The sequence below is a fragment of the Sebastes umbrosus genome, chromosome 11 (genome assembly GCF_015220745.1).
Source record: "Sebastes umbrosus isolate fSebUmb1 chromosome 11, fSebUmb1.pri, whole genome shotgun sequence".
NCBI classification, from domain to species: domain Eukaryota; kingdom Metazoa; phylum Chordata; class Actinopteri; order Perciformes; family Sebastidae; genus Sebastes; species Sebastes umbrosus.
Window position 1 is genome coordinate 24693326 of NC_051279.1, and position 18594 is coordinate 24711919.

An 18594-nucleotide genomic window follows, 5' to 3' on the forward strand; every position below is an offset into this window, starting at 1 on the left:
CTGATCATGTGATCATGTTAGCTAACCATCAACCAGCAGTTCACATGTTGTTTAATATGTTTAATAAAAGTTTGTGAAGGTTCTCAGTCATCCAGGTCATGGTATCCGAGTACGGGTTAAATCAGCAGCAACTGGACTTGGTTTAGATTTATGTTTTAATATAACATTGATGAAGTTAATGATTCACAGACATGAAACATCTGTTGACACACAAACTAATAAAGCCAGAATAATAACATGTTGGTTTAATTAGATTTTCCACTGTAGAGTGATCAGGTCTGTTTAATATCTTCATCACCACGATGATGATGATGATGATGATGGTCCCTAGATAGTGAGGTTTACACACTGAGCTGACATCATGAAAAGGAAGTAGATTTAATCTGTCTGATCCTGGATCAGTCGGGTTATACTTCCTGCTTTCATCTCGGAGTATAACCCGACTGATTCTGTTTCAATAATCACATAACTATCTATCATAATAAAATGAATTAATCCATTATGATTTGAACATACTGGACATTATCTTCTTAAGTTAAAACTATATGAAACTATTTTTGTTTCCACGACCAACGTTTGTTGAGCTGCAGTGAAACAAGCGGACAAACTTTTTACTAACAAGTCTGAAGTTTGGAAGATTTGGTTCATGTAACTGCTGAAGCTTTATATTAACTTTAGATGAACTTTAGAATATATGTTTTTACACAGAAGGAGGACTGTAGATTTTGTCCTCTATCACCAACGTTTGGGACAAAGCTGAAGACAGACTGGACAAAGCAACATAAAGAATCTTTAGGGCCCTATTTTATACCCAGCGCAAAGCAGCGCAAAGCAGCGCAAAGCAGCGCAACAGACGTTGCTAGTTTCAGACCGACGCAATTGTCATTTTCACGCCAAGCGACCAGCACCACATACATCTGCTCACGCACTTTCACTTTGCGCACGAGCAGATCCGTTTCCTCAGGACTAATTGTAACTTCCAGAAATGCTTGTTAACAGCGACACCTGTAGCCGTTAAGTCAACGAAAGTCAGCGTCGGGGCTCGCGCTTTGCTCGCTCTAAATAGACATGAATGAGCATCGCTCTAAACAGTGAGGCGACACACGTCAGCTAAAACCACAATATCACTCTATATTTCAGCTGCTTGGCAGTAATGTTAGCTGACCAGATGAAGGTCTCTCCATGAATCAATGCTGATGCTAGTGTTGTCTTTTCGAAGCAGGAAGAGAAACGTTATCGTCTCTGACTGCGCCCGCAGGGAGACAACGGCACCACATACAGTGGAGGAAATAAGTATTTGATCCCTTGCCGATTTTGTAAGTTTGCCCACTTACGAAGAAAAGAACGGTCTATAATTTTAATGGTAGGTTTATTTTAACAGTGAGAGACAGAATATAAAAATAAAAATCTCGAAAATCACATCATATAAAAGTTATAAATTGATTTGTATTTTATTGTGGGAAATAAGTATTTGATCCCCTAGCAACCAACAAGAATTCTGTCCCCCACAGACCGGTTAGATTAGTCCTCTCGCTTTAAGAAAGTACTCCGAATCTCAACTCGTGACCTGTATAAAAGACACCTGTCTCAACTCATTACCTGTATAAAAGACACCTGTCCACATCAGATTCCAACCTCTCCACCATGGGCAAGACCAAAGGGCTGTCTAAGGACGTCAGGGACAAGATTGTAGACCTGCACAAGACTGGAATCGGCCACAAGACCATCAGCAAGCAGCTTTGTGAGAAGTAGACAACTGTTGGTGCCATTATTCAGAAATGGAAGAAACACAAAATGACCATCAATCGCCCTCGGTCTGGGGCTCCACGCAAGATCTCGTCTCGTGGGGTATCGATGATCATGAGAAAGGTGAGGGATCAGCCCAGAACTACACGGGAGGAACTTCTTAATGATCTCAAGACAGCTGGGACCACAATCACCAAGAAAACCATTGGTAACACACTACGCCGTAATGGTTTAAAATCCTGCAGCGCCCGCAATGTCCCCCTGCTCAAGAAGGAACATGTACAGGCCTGTCTGTTTGCCAATGAACACCTGAATGATTCAGAGAAGGCTTGGGAGAAGGTGATGTGGTCAGATGAGACCAAAATCAAGCTCTCTGGCATCAACTCAACTCGCCGTGTTTGGAGGAAGAGAAATGCTGACTATAACCCCAAGAACACCATCCCCACCGTCAAGCATGGAGGTGGAAACATTATGTTTTGGGGGTGTTTCTCTGCTACGGGGACAGGACGACTTCACCGCATCGAAGGCAGGATGGACGGGGCCATGTACCTTGAAATGTTGGGCGACAACCTCCTTCCCTCAGCCAGGACACTGAAAATGGGTCGTAGATGGGTCTTCCAGCACGACAATGACCCAAAACATACGGCCAAGGCAGCAAAGGAGTGGCTCAAGAAGAAGCACATTAAGGTCATGGAGTGACCTAGCCAGTCTCCGGACCTTAATTCCATATCAAATCTGTGGAGGGAGCTGAAGCTTCGAGTTGCCAAGCGACAGCCTCGAAACCTTAAGGATTTGGAGATGATCTGCAAAGAGGAGTGGACCAAAATCCCCCCTGAGATGTGCGCAAACCTGGTGACCAACTACAAGAAACGTCTGACCTCTGTGCTTGCCAACAACGTTTCTCCACCAAGTACTGAGTCTTGTTGGTTGCTAGGGGATCAAATACTTATTTCCCACAATCAAATGCAAATCAATTTTTAACTTTTATATGATGTGATTTTCTGGATTTTTTTTATATTCTGTCTCTCACTGTTAAAATAAACCTACCATTAAAATTATAGACCGTTCTTTTCTTTGTAAGTGGGCAAACTTACAAAATCGGCAAGGGATCAAATACTTATTTCCTCCACTGTACATCTGCTCACGCACTTTCACTTTGCGCACGAGCAGATCCGTTTCCTCAGCAGAAAAAACGCTCGCTGCTCCAACTTGCCAAAACAAAAACAAAACAAATATGGACACCAACCAGCAGCCATTGTACGTCATGGATGTATTAAGAGAAGGTAGAGTGATACAGGAATGAGTCGTAAAACCAAGAAATGAGTCAGCATGATGTCACTTCCCGTTGGACTTCAACAATACGTCATCCCTGCAGCTCTCTATAGATTATATGGAGAAACATTTGAGCTGAATGTCTCCGTCTGTCTGAACTTCTGCTTTCTGTTTAGACTGTTTTCTACATTAACTTCTGCTCTGAGCTGGGAGCGGCAGGAAGAGGAAGTGTGTGTGTGACCGAACAAACAAGAGAAACAGAAAACAAACAACACTTCTTCATTTTCTTTATAAATATAAAGATTTAATCTGATTAATTTACAGATGAACTGATTGATCTACGGCTCAGAGACCCCATGATGTTCTTAAACCTGCAGAAAATGTAATAGATTGCTCCTTAATGTTCACTGCATTTCATTAAATGAATAACTACATTTATCAAATGTTTGTTATAACTTCTCAGAGAAGTTATTATTATATTTTCAGAATATAATCACAGTTTAAAACTCAGACGGCCAACTTGCAGGCCCAGCCGCTATTCTGTCTTTCAGAGGTTGTAGCGGGCTGAGTTTTCAAGGTATTGGGTATATACTGATATCATGTGATCCACAAAATGTCCAAAAAAAAGTCTGAAAAAAAGTCTGGAAAATGTCATAAAGAAAGGCAGAAGAACAGACAGATACTGGTATCATCTGAAACTAGAAAACCTAATGAATCCATTGGTACCAACCATGTCATACTAGCTTGTTATAAAGGATGTTCAATAACATCATAATAATATGATAATCACATGAAGTTTTTTTCATGCAGTATAAATGTGTTATTGTCTCCTGTTCTAAATGCAATTGTTGCAGAAATCTGAAAAAACAGTGTTTTTCTCGAGTGGTAAAAAATGGTTAAATTTAGCACCAAATCTGTGTAACAAATGGTGTCAACCCAAAAATTGCTGCAACAATTTATGAGACATAATAGAGCATGGGGATGGCCATCATATACTTCTATCATAATGTTCTAAACCCTGATACACTTTCACTGTTTCTTATAATTCATTAATGAATGAATGAATGAATTCATTAATGTTTATGTCTGATTTATGACTAGAGCAACTTGACACAGTGCTGAACAGCATCTCAAAATTAATCTTCAGGTTCCAGCTTTCAGATGATGTACACCACTTCTATGTGACATCTACTGTTGACCCGCTATTTCCCCCCTAAAAAACTAAACAAGAAGTTGGAATAGGAAGAGGTTAATCCTCAGTATTGATCAGTAAAATACTGAAAATGTTTAAAACAGGTTCAGTGATGTGGTGACAGTCAGTGATCAGCTGATCAATAAATAAAGAGCTCAGTGATGGAGAGAAATAAAGAGACCTCTGTCTGACTGGGTGGGGGGGGGGTCATGAGACAGAGAGACAGGGAGGAGGAGGAGGAGGAGGAGGGGGTGGAGGAGGAGGAGGAGGAGGATGGGCTGGAGAAAAGAGGCAGAAACATGAAACTAGTAGAGTTCCAGTGAGAATAGAGACGGGGAGGTAACTGATCTGATCTGAGTGAAACTCTTCATTCAGTTGTCAGAGTATTGTGACTGAGTCATGTGACCTCACTCTGAGTTCTCTGTCTGCAGATGATTTTGATGTTTAAAGGGACGGGATCATTGTGAACACGTATTGTGAGTATAGTACAGCCTGACAAAGAGCTGTAGCTGAATACTGAAGCTGAAGAGAAGATCAGTAAAAGAAGAGAGACGATAAACTGTGGATAGCTGCTGAGTGATGATGAATGACTGAAGGAACGTCAGATCAACCCAAAGGTGACATTCAGTGCACATCTGACTGTGGAAGATATGGAAACGGCAACACTTTGTATTGGACAAGACCTTCCTTAAAAAGACAACAGAGCCAACTGCCAAGTGTTGTTGTACCAAAACAAACATGGACGCCAACTGTCACGTGGTCTTGTACCAAAACAAACATGGACGCCAACTGTCACGTGGTCTTGTACCAAAACAAACTCGGACGGCAACTGTCACGTGTTGTTGTACCAAAACAAACTCGGACGGCAACTGTCACGTGTTGTTGTACCAAAACAAACTCGGACGCCAACTGTCACATGTTCTTATACCAAAAAAATTATAGACGCCAACTGTCACGTGTTCTTGTACCAAAACAAACTCGGACGGCAACTGTCATGTGGTCTTGCACCAAAACAAAAATGATATTAGCAACATTTAATCTTCATCTCTGAAACGTTTCTCAGATATTGTAGCTCGCTAGAGCCTCAAATCACAGTTTGTCATCTCAAATGTATGTGATATCTGGATTCTGGCACCCAACAACACAGCAAGATGACATTTTAGATGTGTAACTTTAGTCCACTGCTAGTGTTAGCCTCCAGTCTTTCCTTTGTTTAGCCTCCAGCTAACACTGCGACCTCATCATGACGTCCACACACAAAGGGTCATATTTTTAATAACTATGTTTTCTTTAGCGTATAATCATCTGATAATAAGAACGGTTGTGTTTTTGTTAGGTTAGAATGAGTCCTTCATATCTACATAGGGAGCAGGTCCTCTTCACGGAGTCCTCCATGTTTCTACAGTAGCCCAGAACGGACAAACCAAACTCTGGCTCTAGAGAGAGACATTCATGTTTTTGCGTCGCCACCGTCGTTCTCCAACATTCACCGCTAGATGTCACCAGATCCTACACGCTCCATTCAGAATATCCAAACAGAATATGTTGTTTATAGTTTATATCACATTCAGAATATCGTCGTATTCTTAATAATATCGGTGTGAATGTAAACGTAGTCACTGTTTCATTTCTCTGAAACTTACTGATAGTGTGTTATTTTGTTAAAGGGACTATTTGTAACTTTCAGAAATGCTTGTTAACAGCGACACCTGTAGCCGTTAAGTCAACGAAAGTCAGCATCGGGCTCGCACTTTGCTCGCTCTAAATAGACATGAACGAACATCGCTCAAAACAGTGAGGCGACACACGTCAGCTATAACCACAATATCACTCTATATTTCAACTGCTTGGCAGAAATGTTAGCTGACCAGACGAAGGTCTCTCCATGAATCAATGCTGATCCTAGTGTTGGCTTTTCCTGTCTCAGCCTCCGGGGCTGAAGCAGGAAGAGAAACATTATCGTCTCTGACTGCGCCCGCAGGGAGACAACGGCACCCGGTCGGAGAAGATAACATTTCTCCCTGTAGAGCTCCGTCACTTCACAAGACACGGAAAACCTCTGTTGGTCTGGAGGAGCTGCAGCATTTTTTTCTGCTCAAACGTCCACTGAACATTCACTAGATATTCTCAGAGCTAAACTAACTCTTCTTCAGTGTGGATTGAGCGCGCATGCACATCTAGAGGTGGAGCGAGACAGCGAAAACACGTGCGGTGTGTGAGTGAAGGCAAGCAGGCAGCGGAGACTCCAGCCACACGCGAGTGCGCATATGCGAGCCAGCATGGGATCCCGACCAGATAGATTTATACCTGTAAAAAGTTACAAACAGTCCCTTCAAAGGGACTGTTTGTAACTTTTTAAGCGTATAAATGTAGCGGGTCGCCACACATGCGCGCTCACATATGCCCGTTCGCGTGTGGCCGCTGCCTCTCCAACTCTGCCTGCCTGCCTTCGCTCAGAGAGCGAGCGCGTTCTCAGCTCGCTCCACCTCTAGATGTGCATGCGCGCTCAATCCACACTGAAGAAGAGTTAGTTTAGCTCTGAGAATATCTAGTGAATGTTCAGTGGACGTTTGTGCAGAAAAAAATACTGCAGCTCCTCCAGACCAACAGAGGTTTCCTGTGTCTTGTGAAGAGACGGAGCTCCCCAGCTAGTAACGTTATTGTCTCGTTACCGACCGGGTGCCGGTGTCTCCCTGCTCTCTCCGGCTGCGGGCGGAGAGAGCAGGGAGACACGCTGCAGAGCCCCGCTGCATCAGCCTGCACTTAGGCAGGAAAAGCCAACACTAGCATCAGCATTGATTCATGGAGAGACCTTCGTCTGGTCAGCTAACATTACTGCCAAGCAGCTGAAATATAGAGTGATATTGTGGTTTTAGCTGACGTGTGTCGCCTCACTGTTTTGAGCGATGCTCGTTCAGGTATATTTAGAGCGAGCAAGCGCGAGCTCGACGTTGACTTTCGTTGATTTCACGGCCACAGGTGTCGCTGTTAAGAAGCATTTCTGAAAGTTACAAACAGTCCCTTTAAATATTATATTACTTTTATTTGTCAGTTGCTTTCTAGGCACAAAAGAATGTCTGTCTGCCTGACTGTCTTTCTGTCAATCTGTCTGTCTGTCTGTCAGTCTGTCTGCCTGTCTGTCTGTCAATCTGTCTGTCTGTCTGTCAGTCTGTCTGCCTGTCTGCCTGACTGTCTGTCTGTCTGCCTGACTGTCTGTCTGACTGACTGTCAATCTGTCTGTCTGTCTGTCTGCCTGACTGACTGTCTGTCTGTCTGTCTGTCTGCCTGACTGACTGACTGTCTGTCTGTCTGTCTGCCTGACTGACTGTCTGTCTGTCTGCCTGCCTGTCTGTCTGTCTGACTGACTGTCTGCCTGTCTGTCTGTCTGACTGACTGACTGACTGTCTGTCTGTCTGCCTGCCTGACTGTCTGGTTCATAATAAACTAAAACACTTTTTTCAGCCTTAAAACTGAAGACGTATCAGTTTGTTTTACAGTCAGGTCAGAGGTCAAACATCCACCTTCACACCTGACCGACACTTCCTGCACACACAAACACTCGCACTCACACACAAACGCACACACACACACACACACACACACACACACACACACACTGAGCTCCCCTCCCCCCGCTCCGCTCGTTTCCTCCTGTAGGACAAAGCGGCCACGCTGCTGCTAACGGACACACACCGAAACACCCTAAAGTCTCAGTGTACAAGTGTACTGTACACACACACACCGGACACACACACACACACACACACACACACACACACCGGGTCCGCTCCGGTGTATAAACGTTAAACCGTTTTTCAGTCTGATCCGGAGGAAGAAAAGTGTGTGTTTCCCGTTTCTGAGCTCCGGTAACTTCCTTCACCGGTCCAGTTCACACACACAAAGTGCTTGAAACACACATCCGATCACTCCTCCAATCACTGATCGATCAGCTCCAACAACTACCGATAATCGCTCCAACATCTGTAGTAACGGAACCGAGCCGCGCGGTGGTTTCCAGATGTGAGCGGACAAAGCGGAACCGACAGAAAGTGAGACAGACCTCTCTGTTAGTGATCGATCACAGCTCGGATCAGCTCGGATCAGCTACAGCTCATCAATAACTATGGTTATCGATCAGTAAAGTGAGTGTGATTGGGTTTCCTCTCTGTGTTAGTGGGTGAACTCACCTTCAGGTTGATTTCCTTCATCCTGTCCTGTCTCCTGCTCTCCAGCAGCCGGGACATTCCCCAATACCGACCAGCCGATCACACCTGATCGATCACCTGATCACTACTACCTCTCTACAGTCAATCAGTACTGGTTCAGGGGGTGTTGGGTTCTGGTCCCGGAGCGGTCCGCAGTCTGAACTCGGGGGGCGGGGCGTCTCTGTGACTGACAGCTCCGCGCTCTACTTCTGACCAATCACAGCTCAGCCCGCTGCCGCCGCGCTCAGCCAATCACTGCACCGCATGCACCTCAAGCCCCGCCCAACAGCATCTGTGAAGGAGCACTTGTTTTATACACCAGGGCATCGACGTGTACGGCGTGGGTGGAGTCGGTCTCTATGACAACGTGTCAACGTGTCACGTGATCCACAGCAGCCAATCAGAGAGCTGTATGAGGTCACGTGGTTGATAAACATGAGGATCGATTAACCCCGCCCCCCCGCAGTAGAGTGTACAACACGCTGCTGTGTGACGTGGAACCTCCGAGCACTGACCCCGCCCGTTCCGGAGGGTGCCGGTGTTGATAAAAGACGAACCTCCCGCTTCATAACGGAAACACAAAGAACCGGAGATCAAACTGTCAACGTCATCAATAAACGATACCAACTGATCAAAGTGACGTCACACTGTGTGGAGGCAATTCAGTAGTAGTAGTAGTACTACAGTAAGCAATTCATACTGCTGTATCAGTACTCATACTGCAGTAGTACTTATAATGCAGTATAAGTACTTGTACTGCAGAATAAGTACTCATACTGCAATAGTACTACAGTAAGCAATTCATAATGAAGTATCGGTACTCATACTGCAGTAGTACTACAGTAAGCAATTCATAATGCAGTATCAGTACTCATACTGCAGTAGTACTTATAATGCAGTATAAGTACTTGTACTGCAGAATAAGTTCTCATACTGCAGTAGTACTACAGGAAACAATTCATAATGCAGTATCAGTACTCATACTGCAGTAGTACTTATAATGCAGTATAAGTACACATACTGCAGTAGTACTACAGCAAGCAATTCATACAGCAGTATCAGTACTCATACTGCAATGGTACTTATAATGCAGTATAAGTACTTGTACTGCAGAATAAGTACTCAAACTGCAGTAGTACTACAGTAAAGCAATTCATACTGCAGTATCAGTACTCATACTGCAGTAGTACTTATAATGCAGTATAAGTATGCATACTGCAGTAGTACTACAGCAAGCAATTCATATGGCAGTATCAGTACTCATACTACAATGGTACTTATAATGCAGTATAAGTACTTGTACTGCAGAATAAGTACTCATACTGCAATAGTACTACAGTAAGCAATTCATAATGCAGTACAAGTACTCATACTGCAGTAGTACTACAGTAAGCAATTCATAATGCTGTATCAGTACTCATACTGCAGTAGTACTTATAATGCAGTGTAAGTACTTGTACTGCAGAATAAATACTCATACTGCAGTAGTACTACAGTAAGCAATTCATAATGCAGTATCAGTACTCATACTGCAGTAGTACTTATAATGCAGTGTAAGTACTTGTACTGCAGAATAAATACTCATACTGCAGTAGTACTACAGTAAGCAATTCATAATGCAGTATCAGAACTCATTTGGCAGTAGTACTTATAATGCAGTATAAGTACGCATACTGCAGTAGTACTACAGCAAGCAATTCATACTTCAGTATCAGTACTCACACTGCAGTAGTACTTATAATGCAGTATAAGTACTTGTACTGCAGAATAAGTACTCATACTGCAATAGTACTACAGTAAGCAATTCATAATGCAGTACAAATACTCATACTGCAGTAGTACTACAGTAAGCAATTCATAATGCAGTATCAGTACTCATACTGCAGTAGTACTTATAATGCAGTATAAGTACGCATACTGCAGTAGTACTACAGCAAGCAATTCATACGGCAGTATCAGTACTCATACTGCAATGGTACTTATAATGCAGTATAAGTACTTGTACTGCAGAATAAGTACTCAAACTGCAGTAGTACTACAGTAAAGCAATTCATACTGCAGTATCAGTACTCATACTGCAGTAGTACTTATAATGCAGTATAAGTATGCATACTGTAGTAGTACTACAGCAAGCAATTCATATGGCAGTATCAGTACTCATACTGCAATGGTACTTATAATGCAGTATAAGTACTTGTACTGCAGAATAAGTACTCATACTGCAATAGTACTACAGTAAGCAATTCATAATGCAGTACAAGTACTCATACTGCAGTAGTACTACAGTAAGCAATTCATAATGCTGTATCAGTACTCATACTGCAGTAGTACTTATAATGCAGTGTAAGTACTTGTACTGCAGAATAAATACTCATACTGCAGTAGTACTACAGTAAGCAATTCATAATGCAGTATCAGTACTCATACTGCAGTAGTACTTATAATGCAGTGTAAGTACTTGTACTGCAGAATAAATACTCATACTGCAGTAGTACTACAGTAAGCAATTCATAATGCAGTATCAGAACTCATTCGGCAGTAGTACTTATAATGCAGTATAAGTACGCATACTGCAGTAGTACTACAGCAAGCAATTCATACTTCAGTATCAGTACTCACACTGCAGTAGTACTTATAATGCAGTATAAGTACTTGTACTGCAGAATAAGTACTCATACTGCAATAGTACTACAGTAAGCAATTCATAATGCAGTACAAATACTCATACTGCAGTAGTACTACAGTAAGCAATTCATAATGCAGTATCAGTACTCATACTGCAGTAGTACTTATAATGCAGTATAAGTACGCATACTGCAGTAGTACTACAGCAAGCAATTCATACGGCAGTATCAGTACTCATACTGCAATGGTACTTATAATGCAGTATAAGTACTTGTACTGCAGAATAAGTACTCAAACTGCAGTAGTACTACAGTAAAGCAATTCATACTGCAGTATCAGTACTCATACTGCAGTAGTACTTATAATGCAGTATAAGTATGCATACTGCAGTAGTACTACAGCAAGCAATTCATACGGCAGTATCAGTACTCATACTGCAATGGTACTTATAATGCAGTATAAGTACTTGTACTGCAGAATAAGTACTCATACTGCAATAGTACTACAGTAAGCAATTCATAATGCAGTACAAGTACTCATACTGCAGTAGTACTACAGTAAGCAATTCATAATGCAGTATCAGTACTCATACTGCAGTAGTACTTATAATGCAGTGTAAGTACTTGTACTGCAGAATAAATACTCATACTGTAGTAGTACTACAGTAAGCAATTCATAATGCAGTATCAGTACTCATACTGCAGTAGTACTTATAATGCAGTGTAAGTACTTGTACTGCAGAATAAATACTCATACTGCAGTAGTACTACAGTAAGCAATTTATAATGCAGTATCAGAACTCATTCGGCAGTAGTACTTATAATGCAGTATAAGTACGCATACTGCAGTAGTACTACAGCAAGCAATTCATACTTCAGTATCAGTACTCACACTGCAGTAGTACTTATAATGCAGTATAAGTACTTGTACTGCAGAATAAGTACTCATACTGCAATAGTACTACAGTAAGCAATTCATAATGAAGTATCGGTACTCATACTGCAGTAGTACTACAGTAAGCAATTCATAATGCAGTACAAGTACTCATACTGCAGTAGTACTACAGTAAGCAATTCATAATGCAGTATCAGAACTCATTCGGCAGTAGTACTTATAATGCAGTATAAGTACGCATACTGCAGTAGTACTACAGCAAGCAATTCATACTTCAGTATCAGTACTCATACTGCAGTAGTACTTATAATGCAGTATAAGTACGCATACTGCAGTAGTACTACAGCAAGCAATTCATACGGCAGTATCAGTACTCATACTGCAATGGTACTTATAATGCAGTATAAGTACTTGTACTGCAGAATAAGTACTCAAACTGCAGTAGCACTACAGTAAGCAATTCATACTGCTGTATCAGTACTCATACTGCAGTAGTACTTATAATGCAGTGTAAGTACTTGTACTGCAGAATAAATACTCATACTGCAGTAGTACTACAGTAAGCAATTCATAATGCAGTATCAGTACTCATACTGCAGTAGTACTTATAATGCAGTATAAGTACGCATACTGCAGTAGTACTACAGCAAGCAATTCATACGGCAGTATCAGTACTCATACTGCAATGGTACTTATAATGCAGTATAAGTACTTGTACTGCAGAATAAGTACTCAAACTGCAGTAGTACTACAGTAAAGCAATTCATACTGCAGTATCAGTACTCATACTGCAGTAGTACTCATAATGCAGTATAAGTACTCATACTGCAGCAGTACTTATAATGCAGTATAAGTACTCATACTGCAGTAGTACTTATAATGCAGTATAAGTACTCATACTGCAGAATAAGTACTAATATGCAGTAGTACTACAGTAGGCAATTCATGCTGCAGTATCAGTACTCATACTGCAGTAGTACTACAGTAGGCGATTCATACTGCAGTCACAGTATTCATTCTGCAGTAGTACTACAGTAGGTAATTCATACTGCAGTAGTATGTACTCATATGGCAGGAGTAAGTACTCATACTGCAGTAGAAGTACTCATAATACAGTATAAGTACTCATACTGCAGTAGAAGTACTCATAGTTCGTACAGTACATGAACACGTGAGTATACTACAGTACATGTACATAAGAGTATATTACAGTACATGAACATATGAGTATACTACAGTAGTCCTGTTTACTGTTACAGCCCTCTGAATGAAACATCTGTTCACATCTGCCTCCTGGTACTGACTGATACCACCGTTACCGTGACAACCGGCTGTAACAGACAACACACAGAGAGGAAGTGATGTCATCGTGCCGACCACAGAGATCAGCAGGTGACACCCCACCACCCCCTGCTGGCAGTTGGATAAACTACAACACTAGTACAATGGTACCTTTCTTGTGTATAGTTATTATATTTTATGTACATTTAGCTGATAATACTGCAGTAGTTTTACTTTCATTATGTACATTTAGCTGATAATATTAAAGTACTTTTACTTTAATACTTCATGTACATTTAGCTGATAATACTCAAGTACTTTTACTTTAATACTTCATGTACATTTAGCTGATAATACTCAAGTACTTTTACTTTAATACTTCATGTACATTTAGCTGATAATATTAAAGTACTTTTACTTTAATACTTCATGTTCATTTACCTGATAATACTTCAGTATTAGAAGTAATGCAAACTTCCCAGTGTGTATTAGTACCAGTAACCTGCTTATGTCTTAATATGTTTTGGGCAGAACTCTTTCCCTTTAAGAGAACTTTCCCTTTAACTCACCTGACGGGAGGCAGGACCACACCTGAGCTACACTTCCGCCTCAGACTCTCACCACAACAACAATAGGAGGAGGAGGAGAAGAAGAGGAAGAAGAAAAGAAGAAGAAAAGAAGAAGAAGAAGAAGAAGAAGAAGAAGAAGAAGAAGATCACATCGTTACGGTGAGTCCTAGTCTCAGAGTTTAGTCTCAGTTTATTTCTGAGCTCAGTGTTCAACTCCGTTAGCATGTTAGCATGTTAGCATGTTAGCACAGAGCTTTTATCTCTCTCAGTGAGTATTGATCGATTTTTTCTGATCAGTAACACACCGACGGTCAGTGACAATCGATAGATAGCTCGACAGTGGTGTAAAATCGATCAGAGTCCGTTTTAACTCGAGTTTATTTAGATCCTTCTGATGTTTAACCTGAGAGACGTCACGGCCGCCGTGTTGGAGTCAGACTGACGTCACAGTCAGTGGGCGGAGCTAGCCTTACCTGCACGCTCACCATCAGCAGCTGCTCTGTGTTTATTATTTGATGTTAAGGGGAGCCACGTGATCAGAGATCAAACTTTATAATTATAAATATTATAAACACAGTATCTGATCAGAGATCAATAAAGATATATATGTGTAAGGGATACTTATATTTATCAATAATGACCAGCTAGCTGTACATTATCCCGCATATTACACAGCTACTTACTAAAGTACTTTTACTGTAATATTTTATGTACATTTAGCTGATAATACAACAGATCTTTTACATGAATACTGTGCATGTAGCTGATAATACTACTGTACTTTTACTTTAATACTTAATGTATATTAAGCTGATAATACTTCAGTACTTTTACTTTAATACTTTATGTACATTTAAAAAGAAGAAATCAATAATTTGACACAAAGTGACCTCCAGAGTCCGACATCAGATCTGCGTCCATAGCAACGTTCTGCTATAAAGAATTAACAGACCGTAGAACGCCGCGATTAACCAATCAGAATCGAGTATTCAGTATTCCATTTATACATAGAGGCCTATGTAAACAAAGAACGTATATTGATAAGAAGAGAAAGTCAATACTTCGTTCCATGTCAACATCAGCGCCCAGCAGCAGAGCTACGCTTCCACCATTTCGGACTGTAAGCGACTACCGTACGCAAGTAAGACGTCCGCCTACAAAGAGCCATACAAAAGTAAAACTAGATTATTTCTATTTTATTGTCATATTCTACTGAAATGACCTGTGTTGAACAATAAAATATTATAAATATAATGAGTGTTTTCAGTCCAAAATGGCGGCAGCGGCTTTTGTCAAAAAAACACACCAGTGTTTCATCTTTTTGCTTCTAGACTGTTTGAGGTAAATATAGTCACACTGTCCTCTGTTCTCTCTGACAGGTGGAAAGACAGACAGACAGATAGACAGACAGACATGTCTCTGCTGACGGATGATCTGCCTGAAGACGCCCCGTGCCCAACAGGAAGTACCAAGATGCAAGACAGTGGGGGGATGAAGACGAGACAGGGCGAGGGTGAAGACGAGGTGGTGAGGTCTGCCATGACGGAGGCCAGCACGCTGCAGTGGCCCGGAGACAGACAGACAGGTGGACAGACAGGTAAAGGTGACAGGATGAGTGTGAGGTCAGACGTTTCGCTACGAGAGGCGGCGAGCTGGACGGAGAGTGAGCGAGGGCTGATGGCGGAGGGAGAGAGGAGGGAAGGAGGGGAGGGCGAGGAGGGGGCGGGGCTAAACACACACCTGGAGGAGGAGCCTGTAGGGAACCGCCTGCCGGAGAAAGCAGCTCAGGTGTTCAGTCCTGCAGTCACCGTTCTTCACGCCCCCTCCTCACCCAGAGAGAGTGAGGCATTCTGGGAAATGGAGTCAGAGAAGAGCCCCTTCCTGGGTCCCCGAGGAGTCCCACAGGACTACAACCAACATGGATACCAGTGGCCTGAGGACACGCCCCCTGCCACATGTAAATATACCTGTCGCCTTCTTCTCTGTCTCTGACCTGTCTGTCTCTCAGGTGGGCGGGGCTCTAACCTGTCTGTCTCTCAGGTGGGCGGGGCTCTAATCTGTCTGTCTCATACGGGCGGGGCTCTAATCTGTCTGTCTCTCGGGTGGGTGGGGCTCTAACCTGTCTGTCTGTCACGTGGGCGGGGCTCTAACCTGTCTGTCTCTCATACAGGCGGGGCTCTAATCTGTCTGTCTCTCAGGTGGGCGGGGCTCTTACCTGTCTGTTTCTCTAGTGGGCAGGGCTCTGACTTGTCTGTCTGTCAGGTGGGCGGGGTTTTGACTTGTCTGTCTCTTAGGTGGGCGGGGCTCTTACCTGTCTGTCTGTCACGTGGGCAGGGCTCTAACCTGTCTGTCTGTCATGTGCGCGGGGCTCTAACCAGTCTGTTTCTCCAGTGGGCGGGGTTCTGACTTGTCTGTCTGTCAGGTGGGCGGGGTTTTGACTTGTCTGTCTCTTAGGTGGGCGGGGCTCTGACTTGTTTGTCTCTCAGGTGGGCGGGGCTCTGACCTGTCTGTCTCTCACCTGTCTGTCTCTCAGATGGGCGGGGCTGTCCCAACAGGGACGTCCTGAAGGTGGGCGTGTCCCTGATGACGTCAGCGCTCTTCTTCCCCCTCCTGGTGTGGGGGGGGTTTGTCTTCCTTCCGTTTGACGCCCCTCTGCTGGACGGCGCCGCCCTCAGACTCGTCTACACGCTGCGCTGCTCCGTGTTTGCCGCCGCCCCCATCATCCTCGGTGAGTACGACACCAACGAAGAAGATGCAGCAGCATCTAACGTCAATTGTTTCCATGGCTACGATGTCCCATCTGTCTGTCCCACCTGTCTGTCTCACCTGTGTGTCTCTCACCTGTCTGTGTCTCAGGTTGGTTGGTCCTGGGCGTCAGTCGTCTCAGGTCAGGTGCGATTCGCCCTCTGTTTGATGACGAGGTGAAGGAGGTGGAGCATCACGAGGTCACCGTCCATCGACGCTTCGTCTCGGACTCCGCTTCCCTGTTCCTGATCTACTTCCTGCAGCTGGTCGTCATGGCAATGTACCTGAGCCAGGAGCAGCTGAAGCTTGTCCCTCTGTTGACCGTTGTCTTCGCCCTCGGACGGTGAGATTCAAATAAAACGTTTAATTAAAGGTGTGTTTGTTTTGTTTCTCCGGGGATGGTTTACACTTTTAATTAAAGGTGCGTTGGTTTTACATCTCAGGCCCGGTTTGCGCTTTTAATTAAAAATGCCTTTGTTTTACGTCTCCAGGCTGGTTAACACTTTTAATCAAAGGTGCGTTGGTTTTACGTCTCTGGGCCAGTTTACACTTTTAATTAAAGGTGCGTTTTTTGTGTCACCAAGACGGTGTACATTTTTAATGAAAGGTCCCATATTGTAAAAAGTGAGATTTTCAGGTCGTTAACATTATAAAGCAGGTTTAAGGGCTACATAAATACTGTTAAACTATCAAAACGCTCAATATATGGAGAAACACCCACAGCCCATATTCAGAAATTGTGCATTTGAAACAAGCTGTTAGGATTTCTGTCCATTTGTGATGTCACAAATATACAATATTTAGACCACTACACAGTTTTAAATGTAAACATTCTAAATGTGTCCCAGTTTATTTCCTGTTGCAGTGTATGTAAATAACATCAGCTGACAGGAAGTAAACATCGACCCAAACTGTTGCCTAGCAACGCAGTTTGGTTGCAATTCCATTGAAATACACTAAAACAGAGCGTTTCAGACAGAGGGTGAATACAGGTATATTCATGCAGACAGTATGAGGAAAATAAAGGAAAATTTCAGCATATAAACATGTTCTAGTAGAAACACAAAATACAAGTATGAACCTGAAAATGAGCACGATAAGGGTGCGTTTGTTTTATGTCTCCGGTCCAGTTTACGTTTTTAATTAAAGGTGCGTTTGTTTTATGTCTCCAGGCTGGTTTACTGGGTGGCTGCAGCTTTCGACAGCAGCATTCGTGGTTTTGGTTTCGGCCTCTCCTTCCTACCGAGTCTAGCCATGATGGTCGCCAACTTCTACTTCATCTTCACGGTGGATGCGGCTGGGTCCGTCTTCAGCCTCCCATCTCCTCCTGAGGAGATGTTGACTCCACCCGCTGGCAAACAGAGGTTCTGGGGATGAGAGCTGATCAGTAATCAATAACCTTCCTGTTGGGCTTAAATATTTAACTGATCAACTTTGTTTTTTAAAACTTAATTTTTTATAAACTGAAACTTTAAAACAAAAAAAGCTAAATAACATAAAAAACGTTTCTGTGTTTATAAAGTTTTATTCTTTGGACCACCTGGTTATTGTATAACCCCGCCCACTCCATCATGTTTGTTTCATTCATTTTTTATTTACATTTTCAGTAGAAACAGTTTTTTTTGGTCTTTTTTTTAAGCTGTTCGTCAAAATATTTAGCTGTTGAACTACTTCCAGTTTACTTCATGTTTACTTCCTGTTCAGTCTGTGTTTGTGTTCTATTTCTGGTCCATTTTTCAACATTTTATTTTGTAAAATATGTTTAATGATCATTAAATATTTGATACTCTTTAAAAAAACTTTATCACTCAGTTTCATAATTCACAATAAAATTCATCGACCTCACTTCTTGTTCTGATAGTTATGATTACACTGATCAGTCTGTATTGATTACTGATCAGTGAGTTCTTCAGTCACATGAAGCTGCTGTTGTTGATCCGGTTGAACCGGTCAGACTGACAGTCGACACCAACCGACAAAGTGACACCTACACACAGGAAGAACTGACAGTCTGGCTTCAAAATAAAAGCACCAAGACTACAAGTTCAATAGTTTGACTTTTAAA

General features: G+C 42.5%; 2 protein-coding genes across 2 annotated transcripts in view; one reads left to right on the forward strand and one right to left on the reverse strand.

Moving 5' to 3' along the window:
- arhgef2 (rho/rac guanine nucleotide exchange factor (GEF) 2) overlaps positions 1–8609 on the reverse strand; it is a 28964-nt gene extending 20355 nt beyond the window's left edge. Inside the window, exon 1 of the mRNA XM_037784515.1 lies at positions 8398–8609. Coding sequence (XP_037640443.1) covers positions 8398–8454 — 57 coding nt within the window. The 5' untranslated portion in view covers positions 8455–8609. The remainder of the gene's footprint in view (positions 1–8397) is intronic.
- Positions 8610–13769: 5160 nt separating this feature from the next.
- LOC119496872 (transmembrane protein 79-like) lies at positions 13770–18374 on the forward strand. Its single transcript, XM_037784518.1, has 5 exons — positions 13770–13943; positions 15164–15741; positions 16318–16512; positions 16641–16872; positions 17702–18374. Exons 2-5 carry the CDS (start codon positions 15198–15200, stop codon positions 17904–17906), a joined length of 1176 nt encoding a protein of 391 aa, XP_037640446.1. The 5' UTR covers positions 13770–13943; positions 15164–15197; the 3' UTR covers positions 17907–18374.
- The last annotated feature ends 220 nt before the right edge of the window (positions 18375–18594 follow it).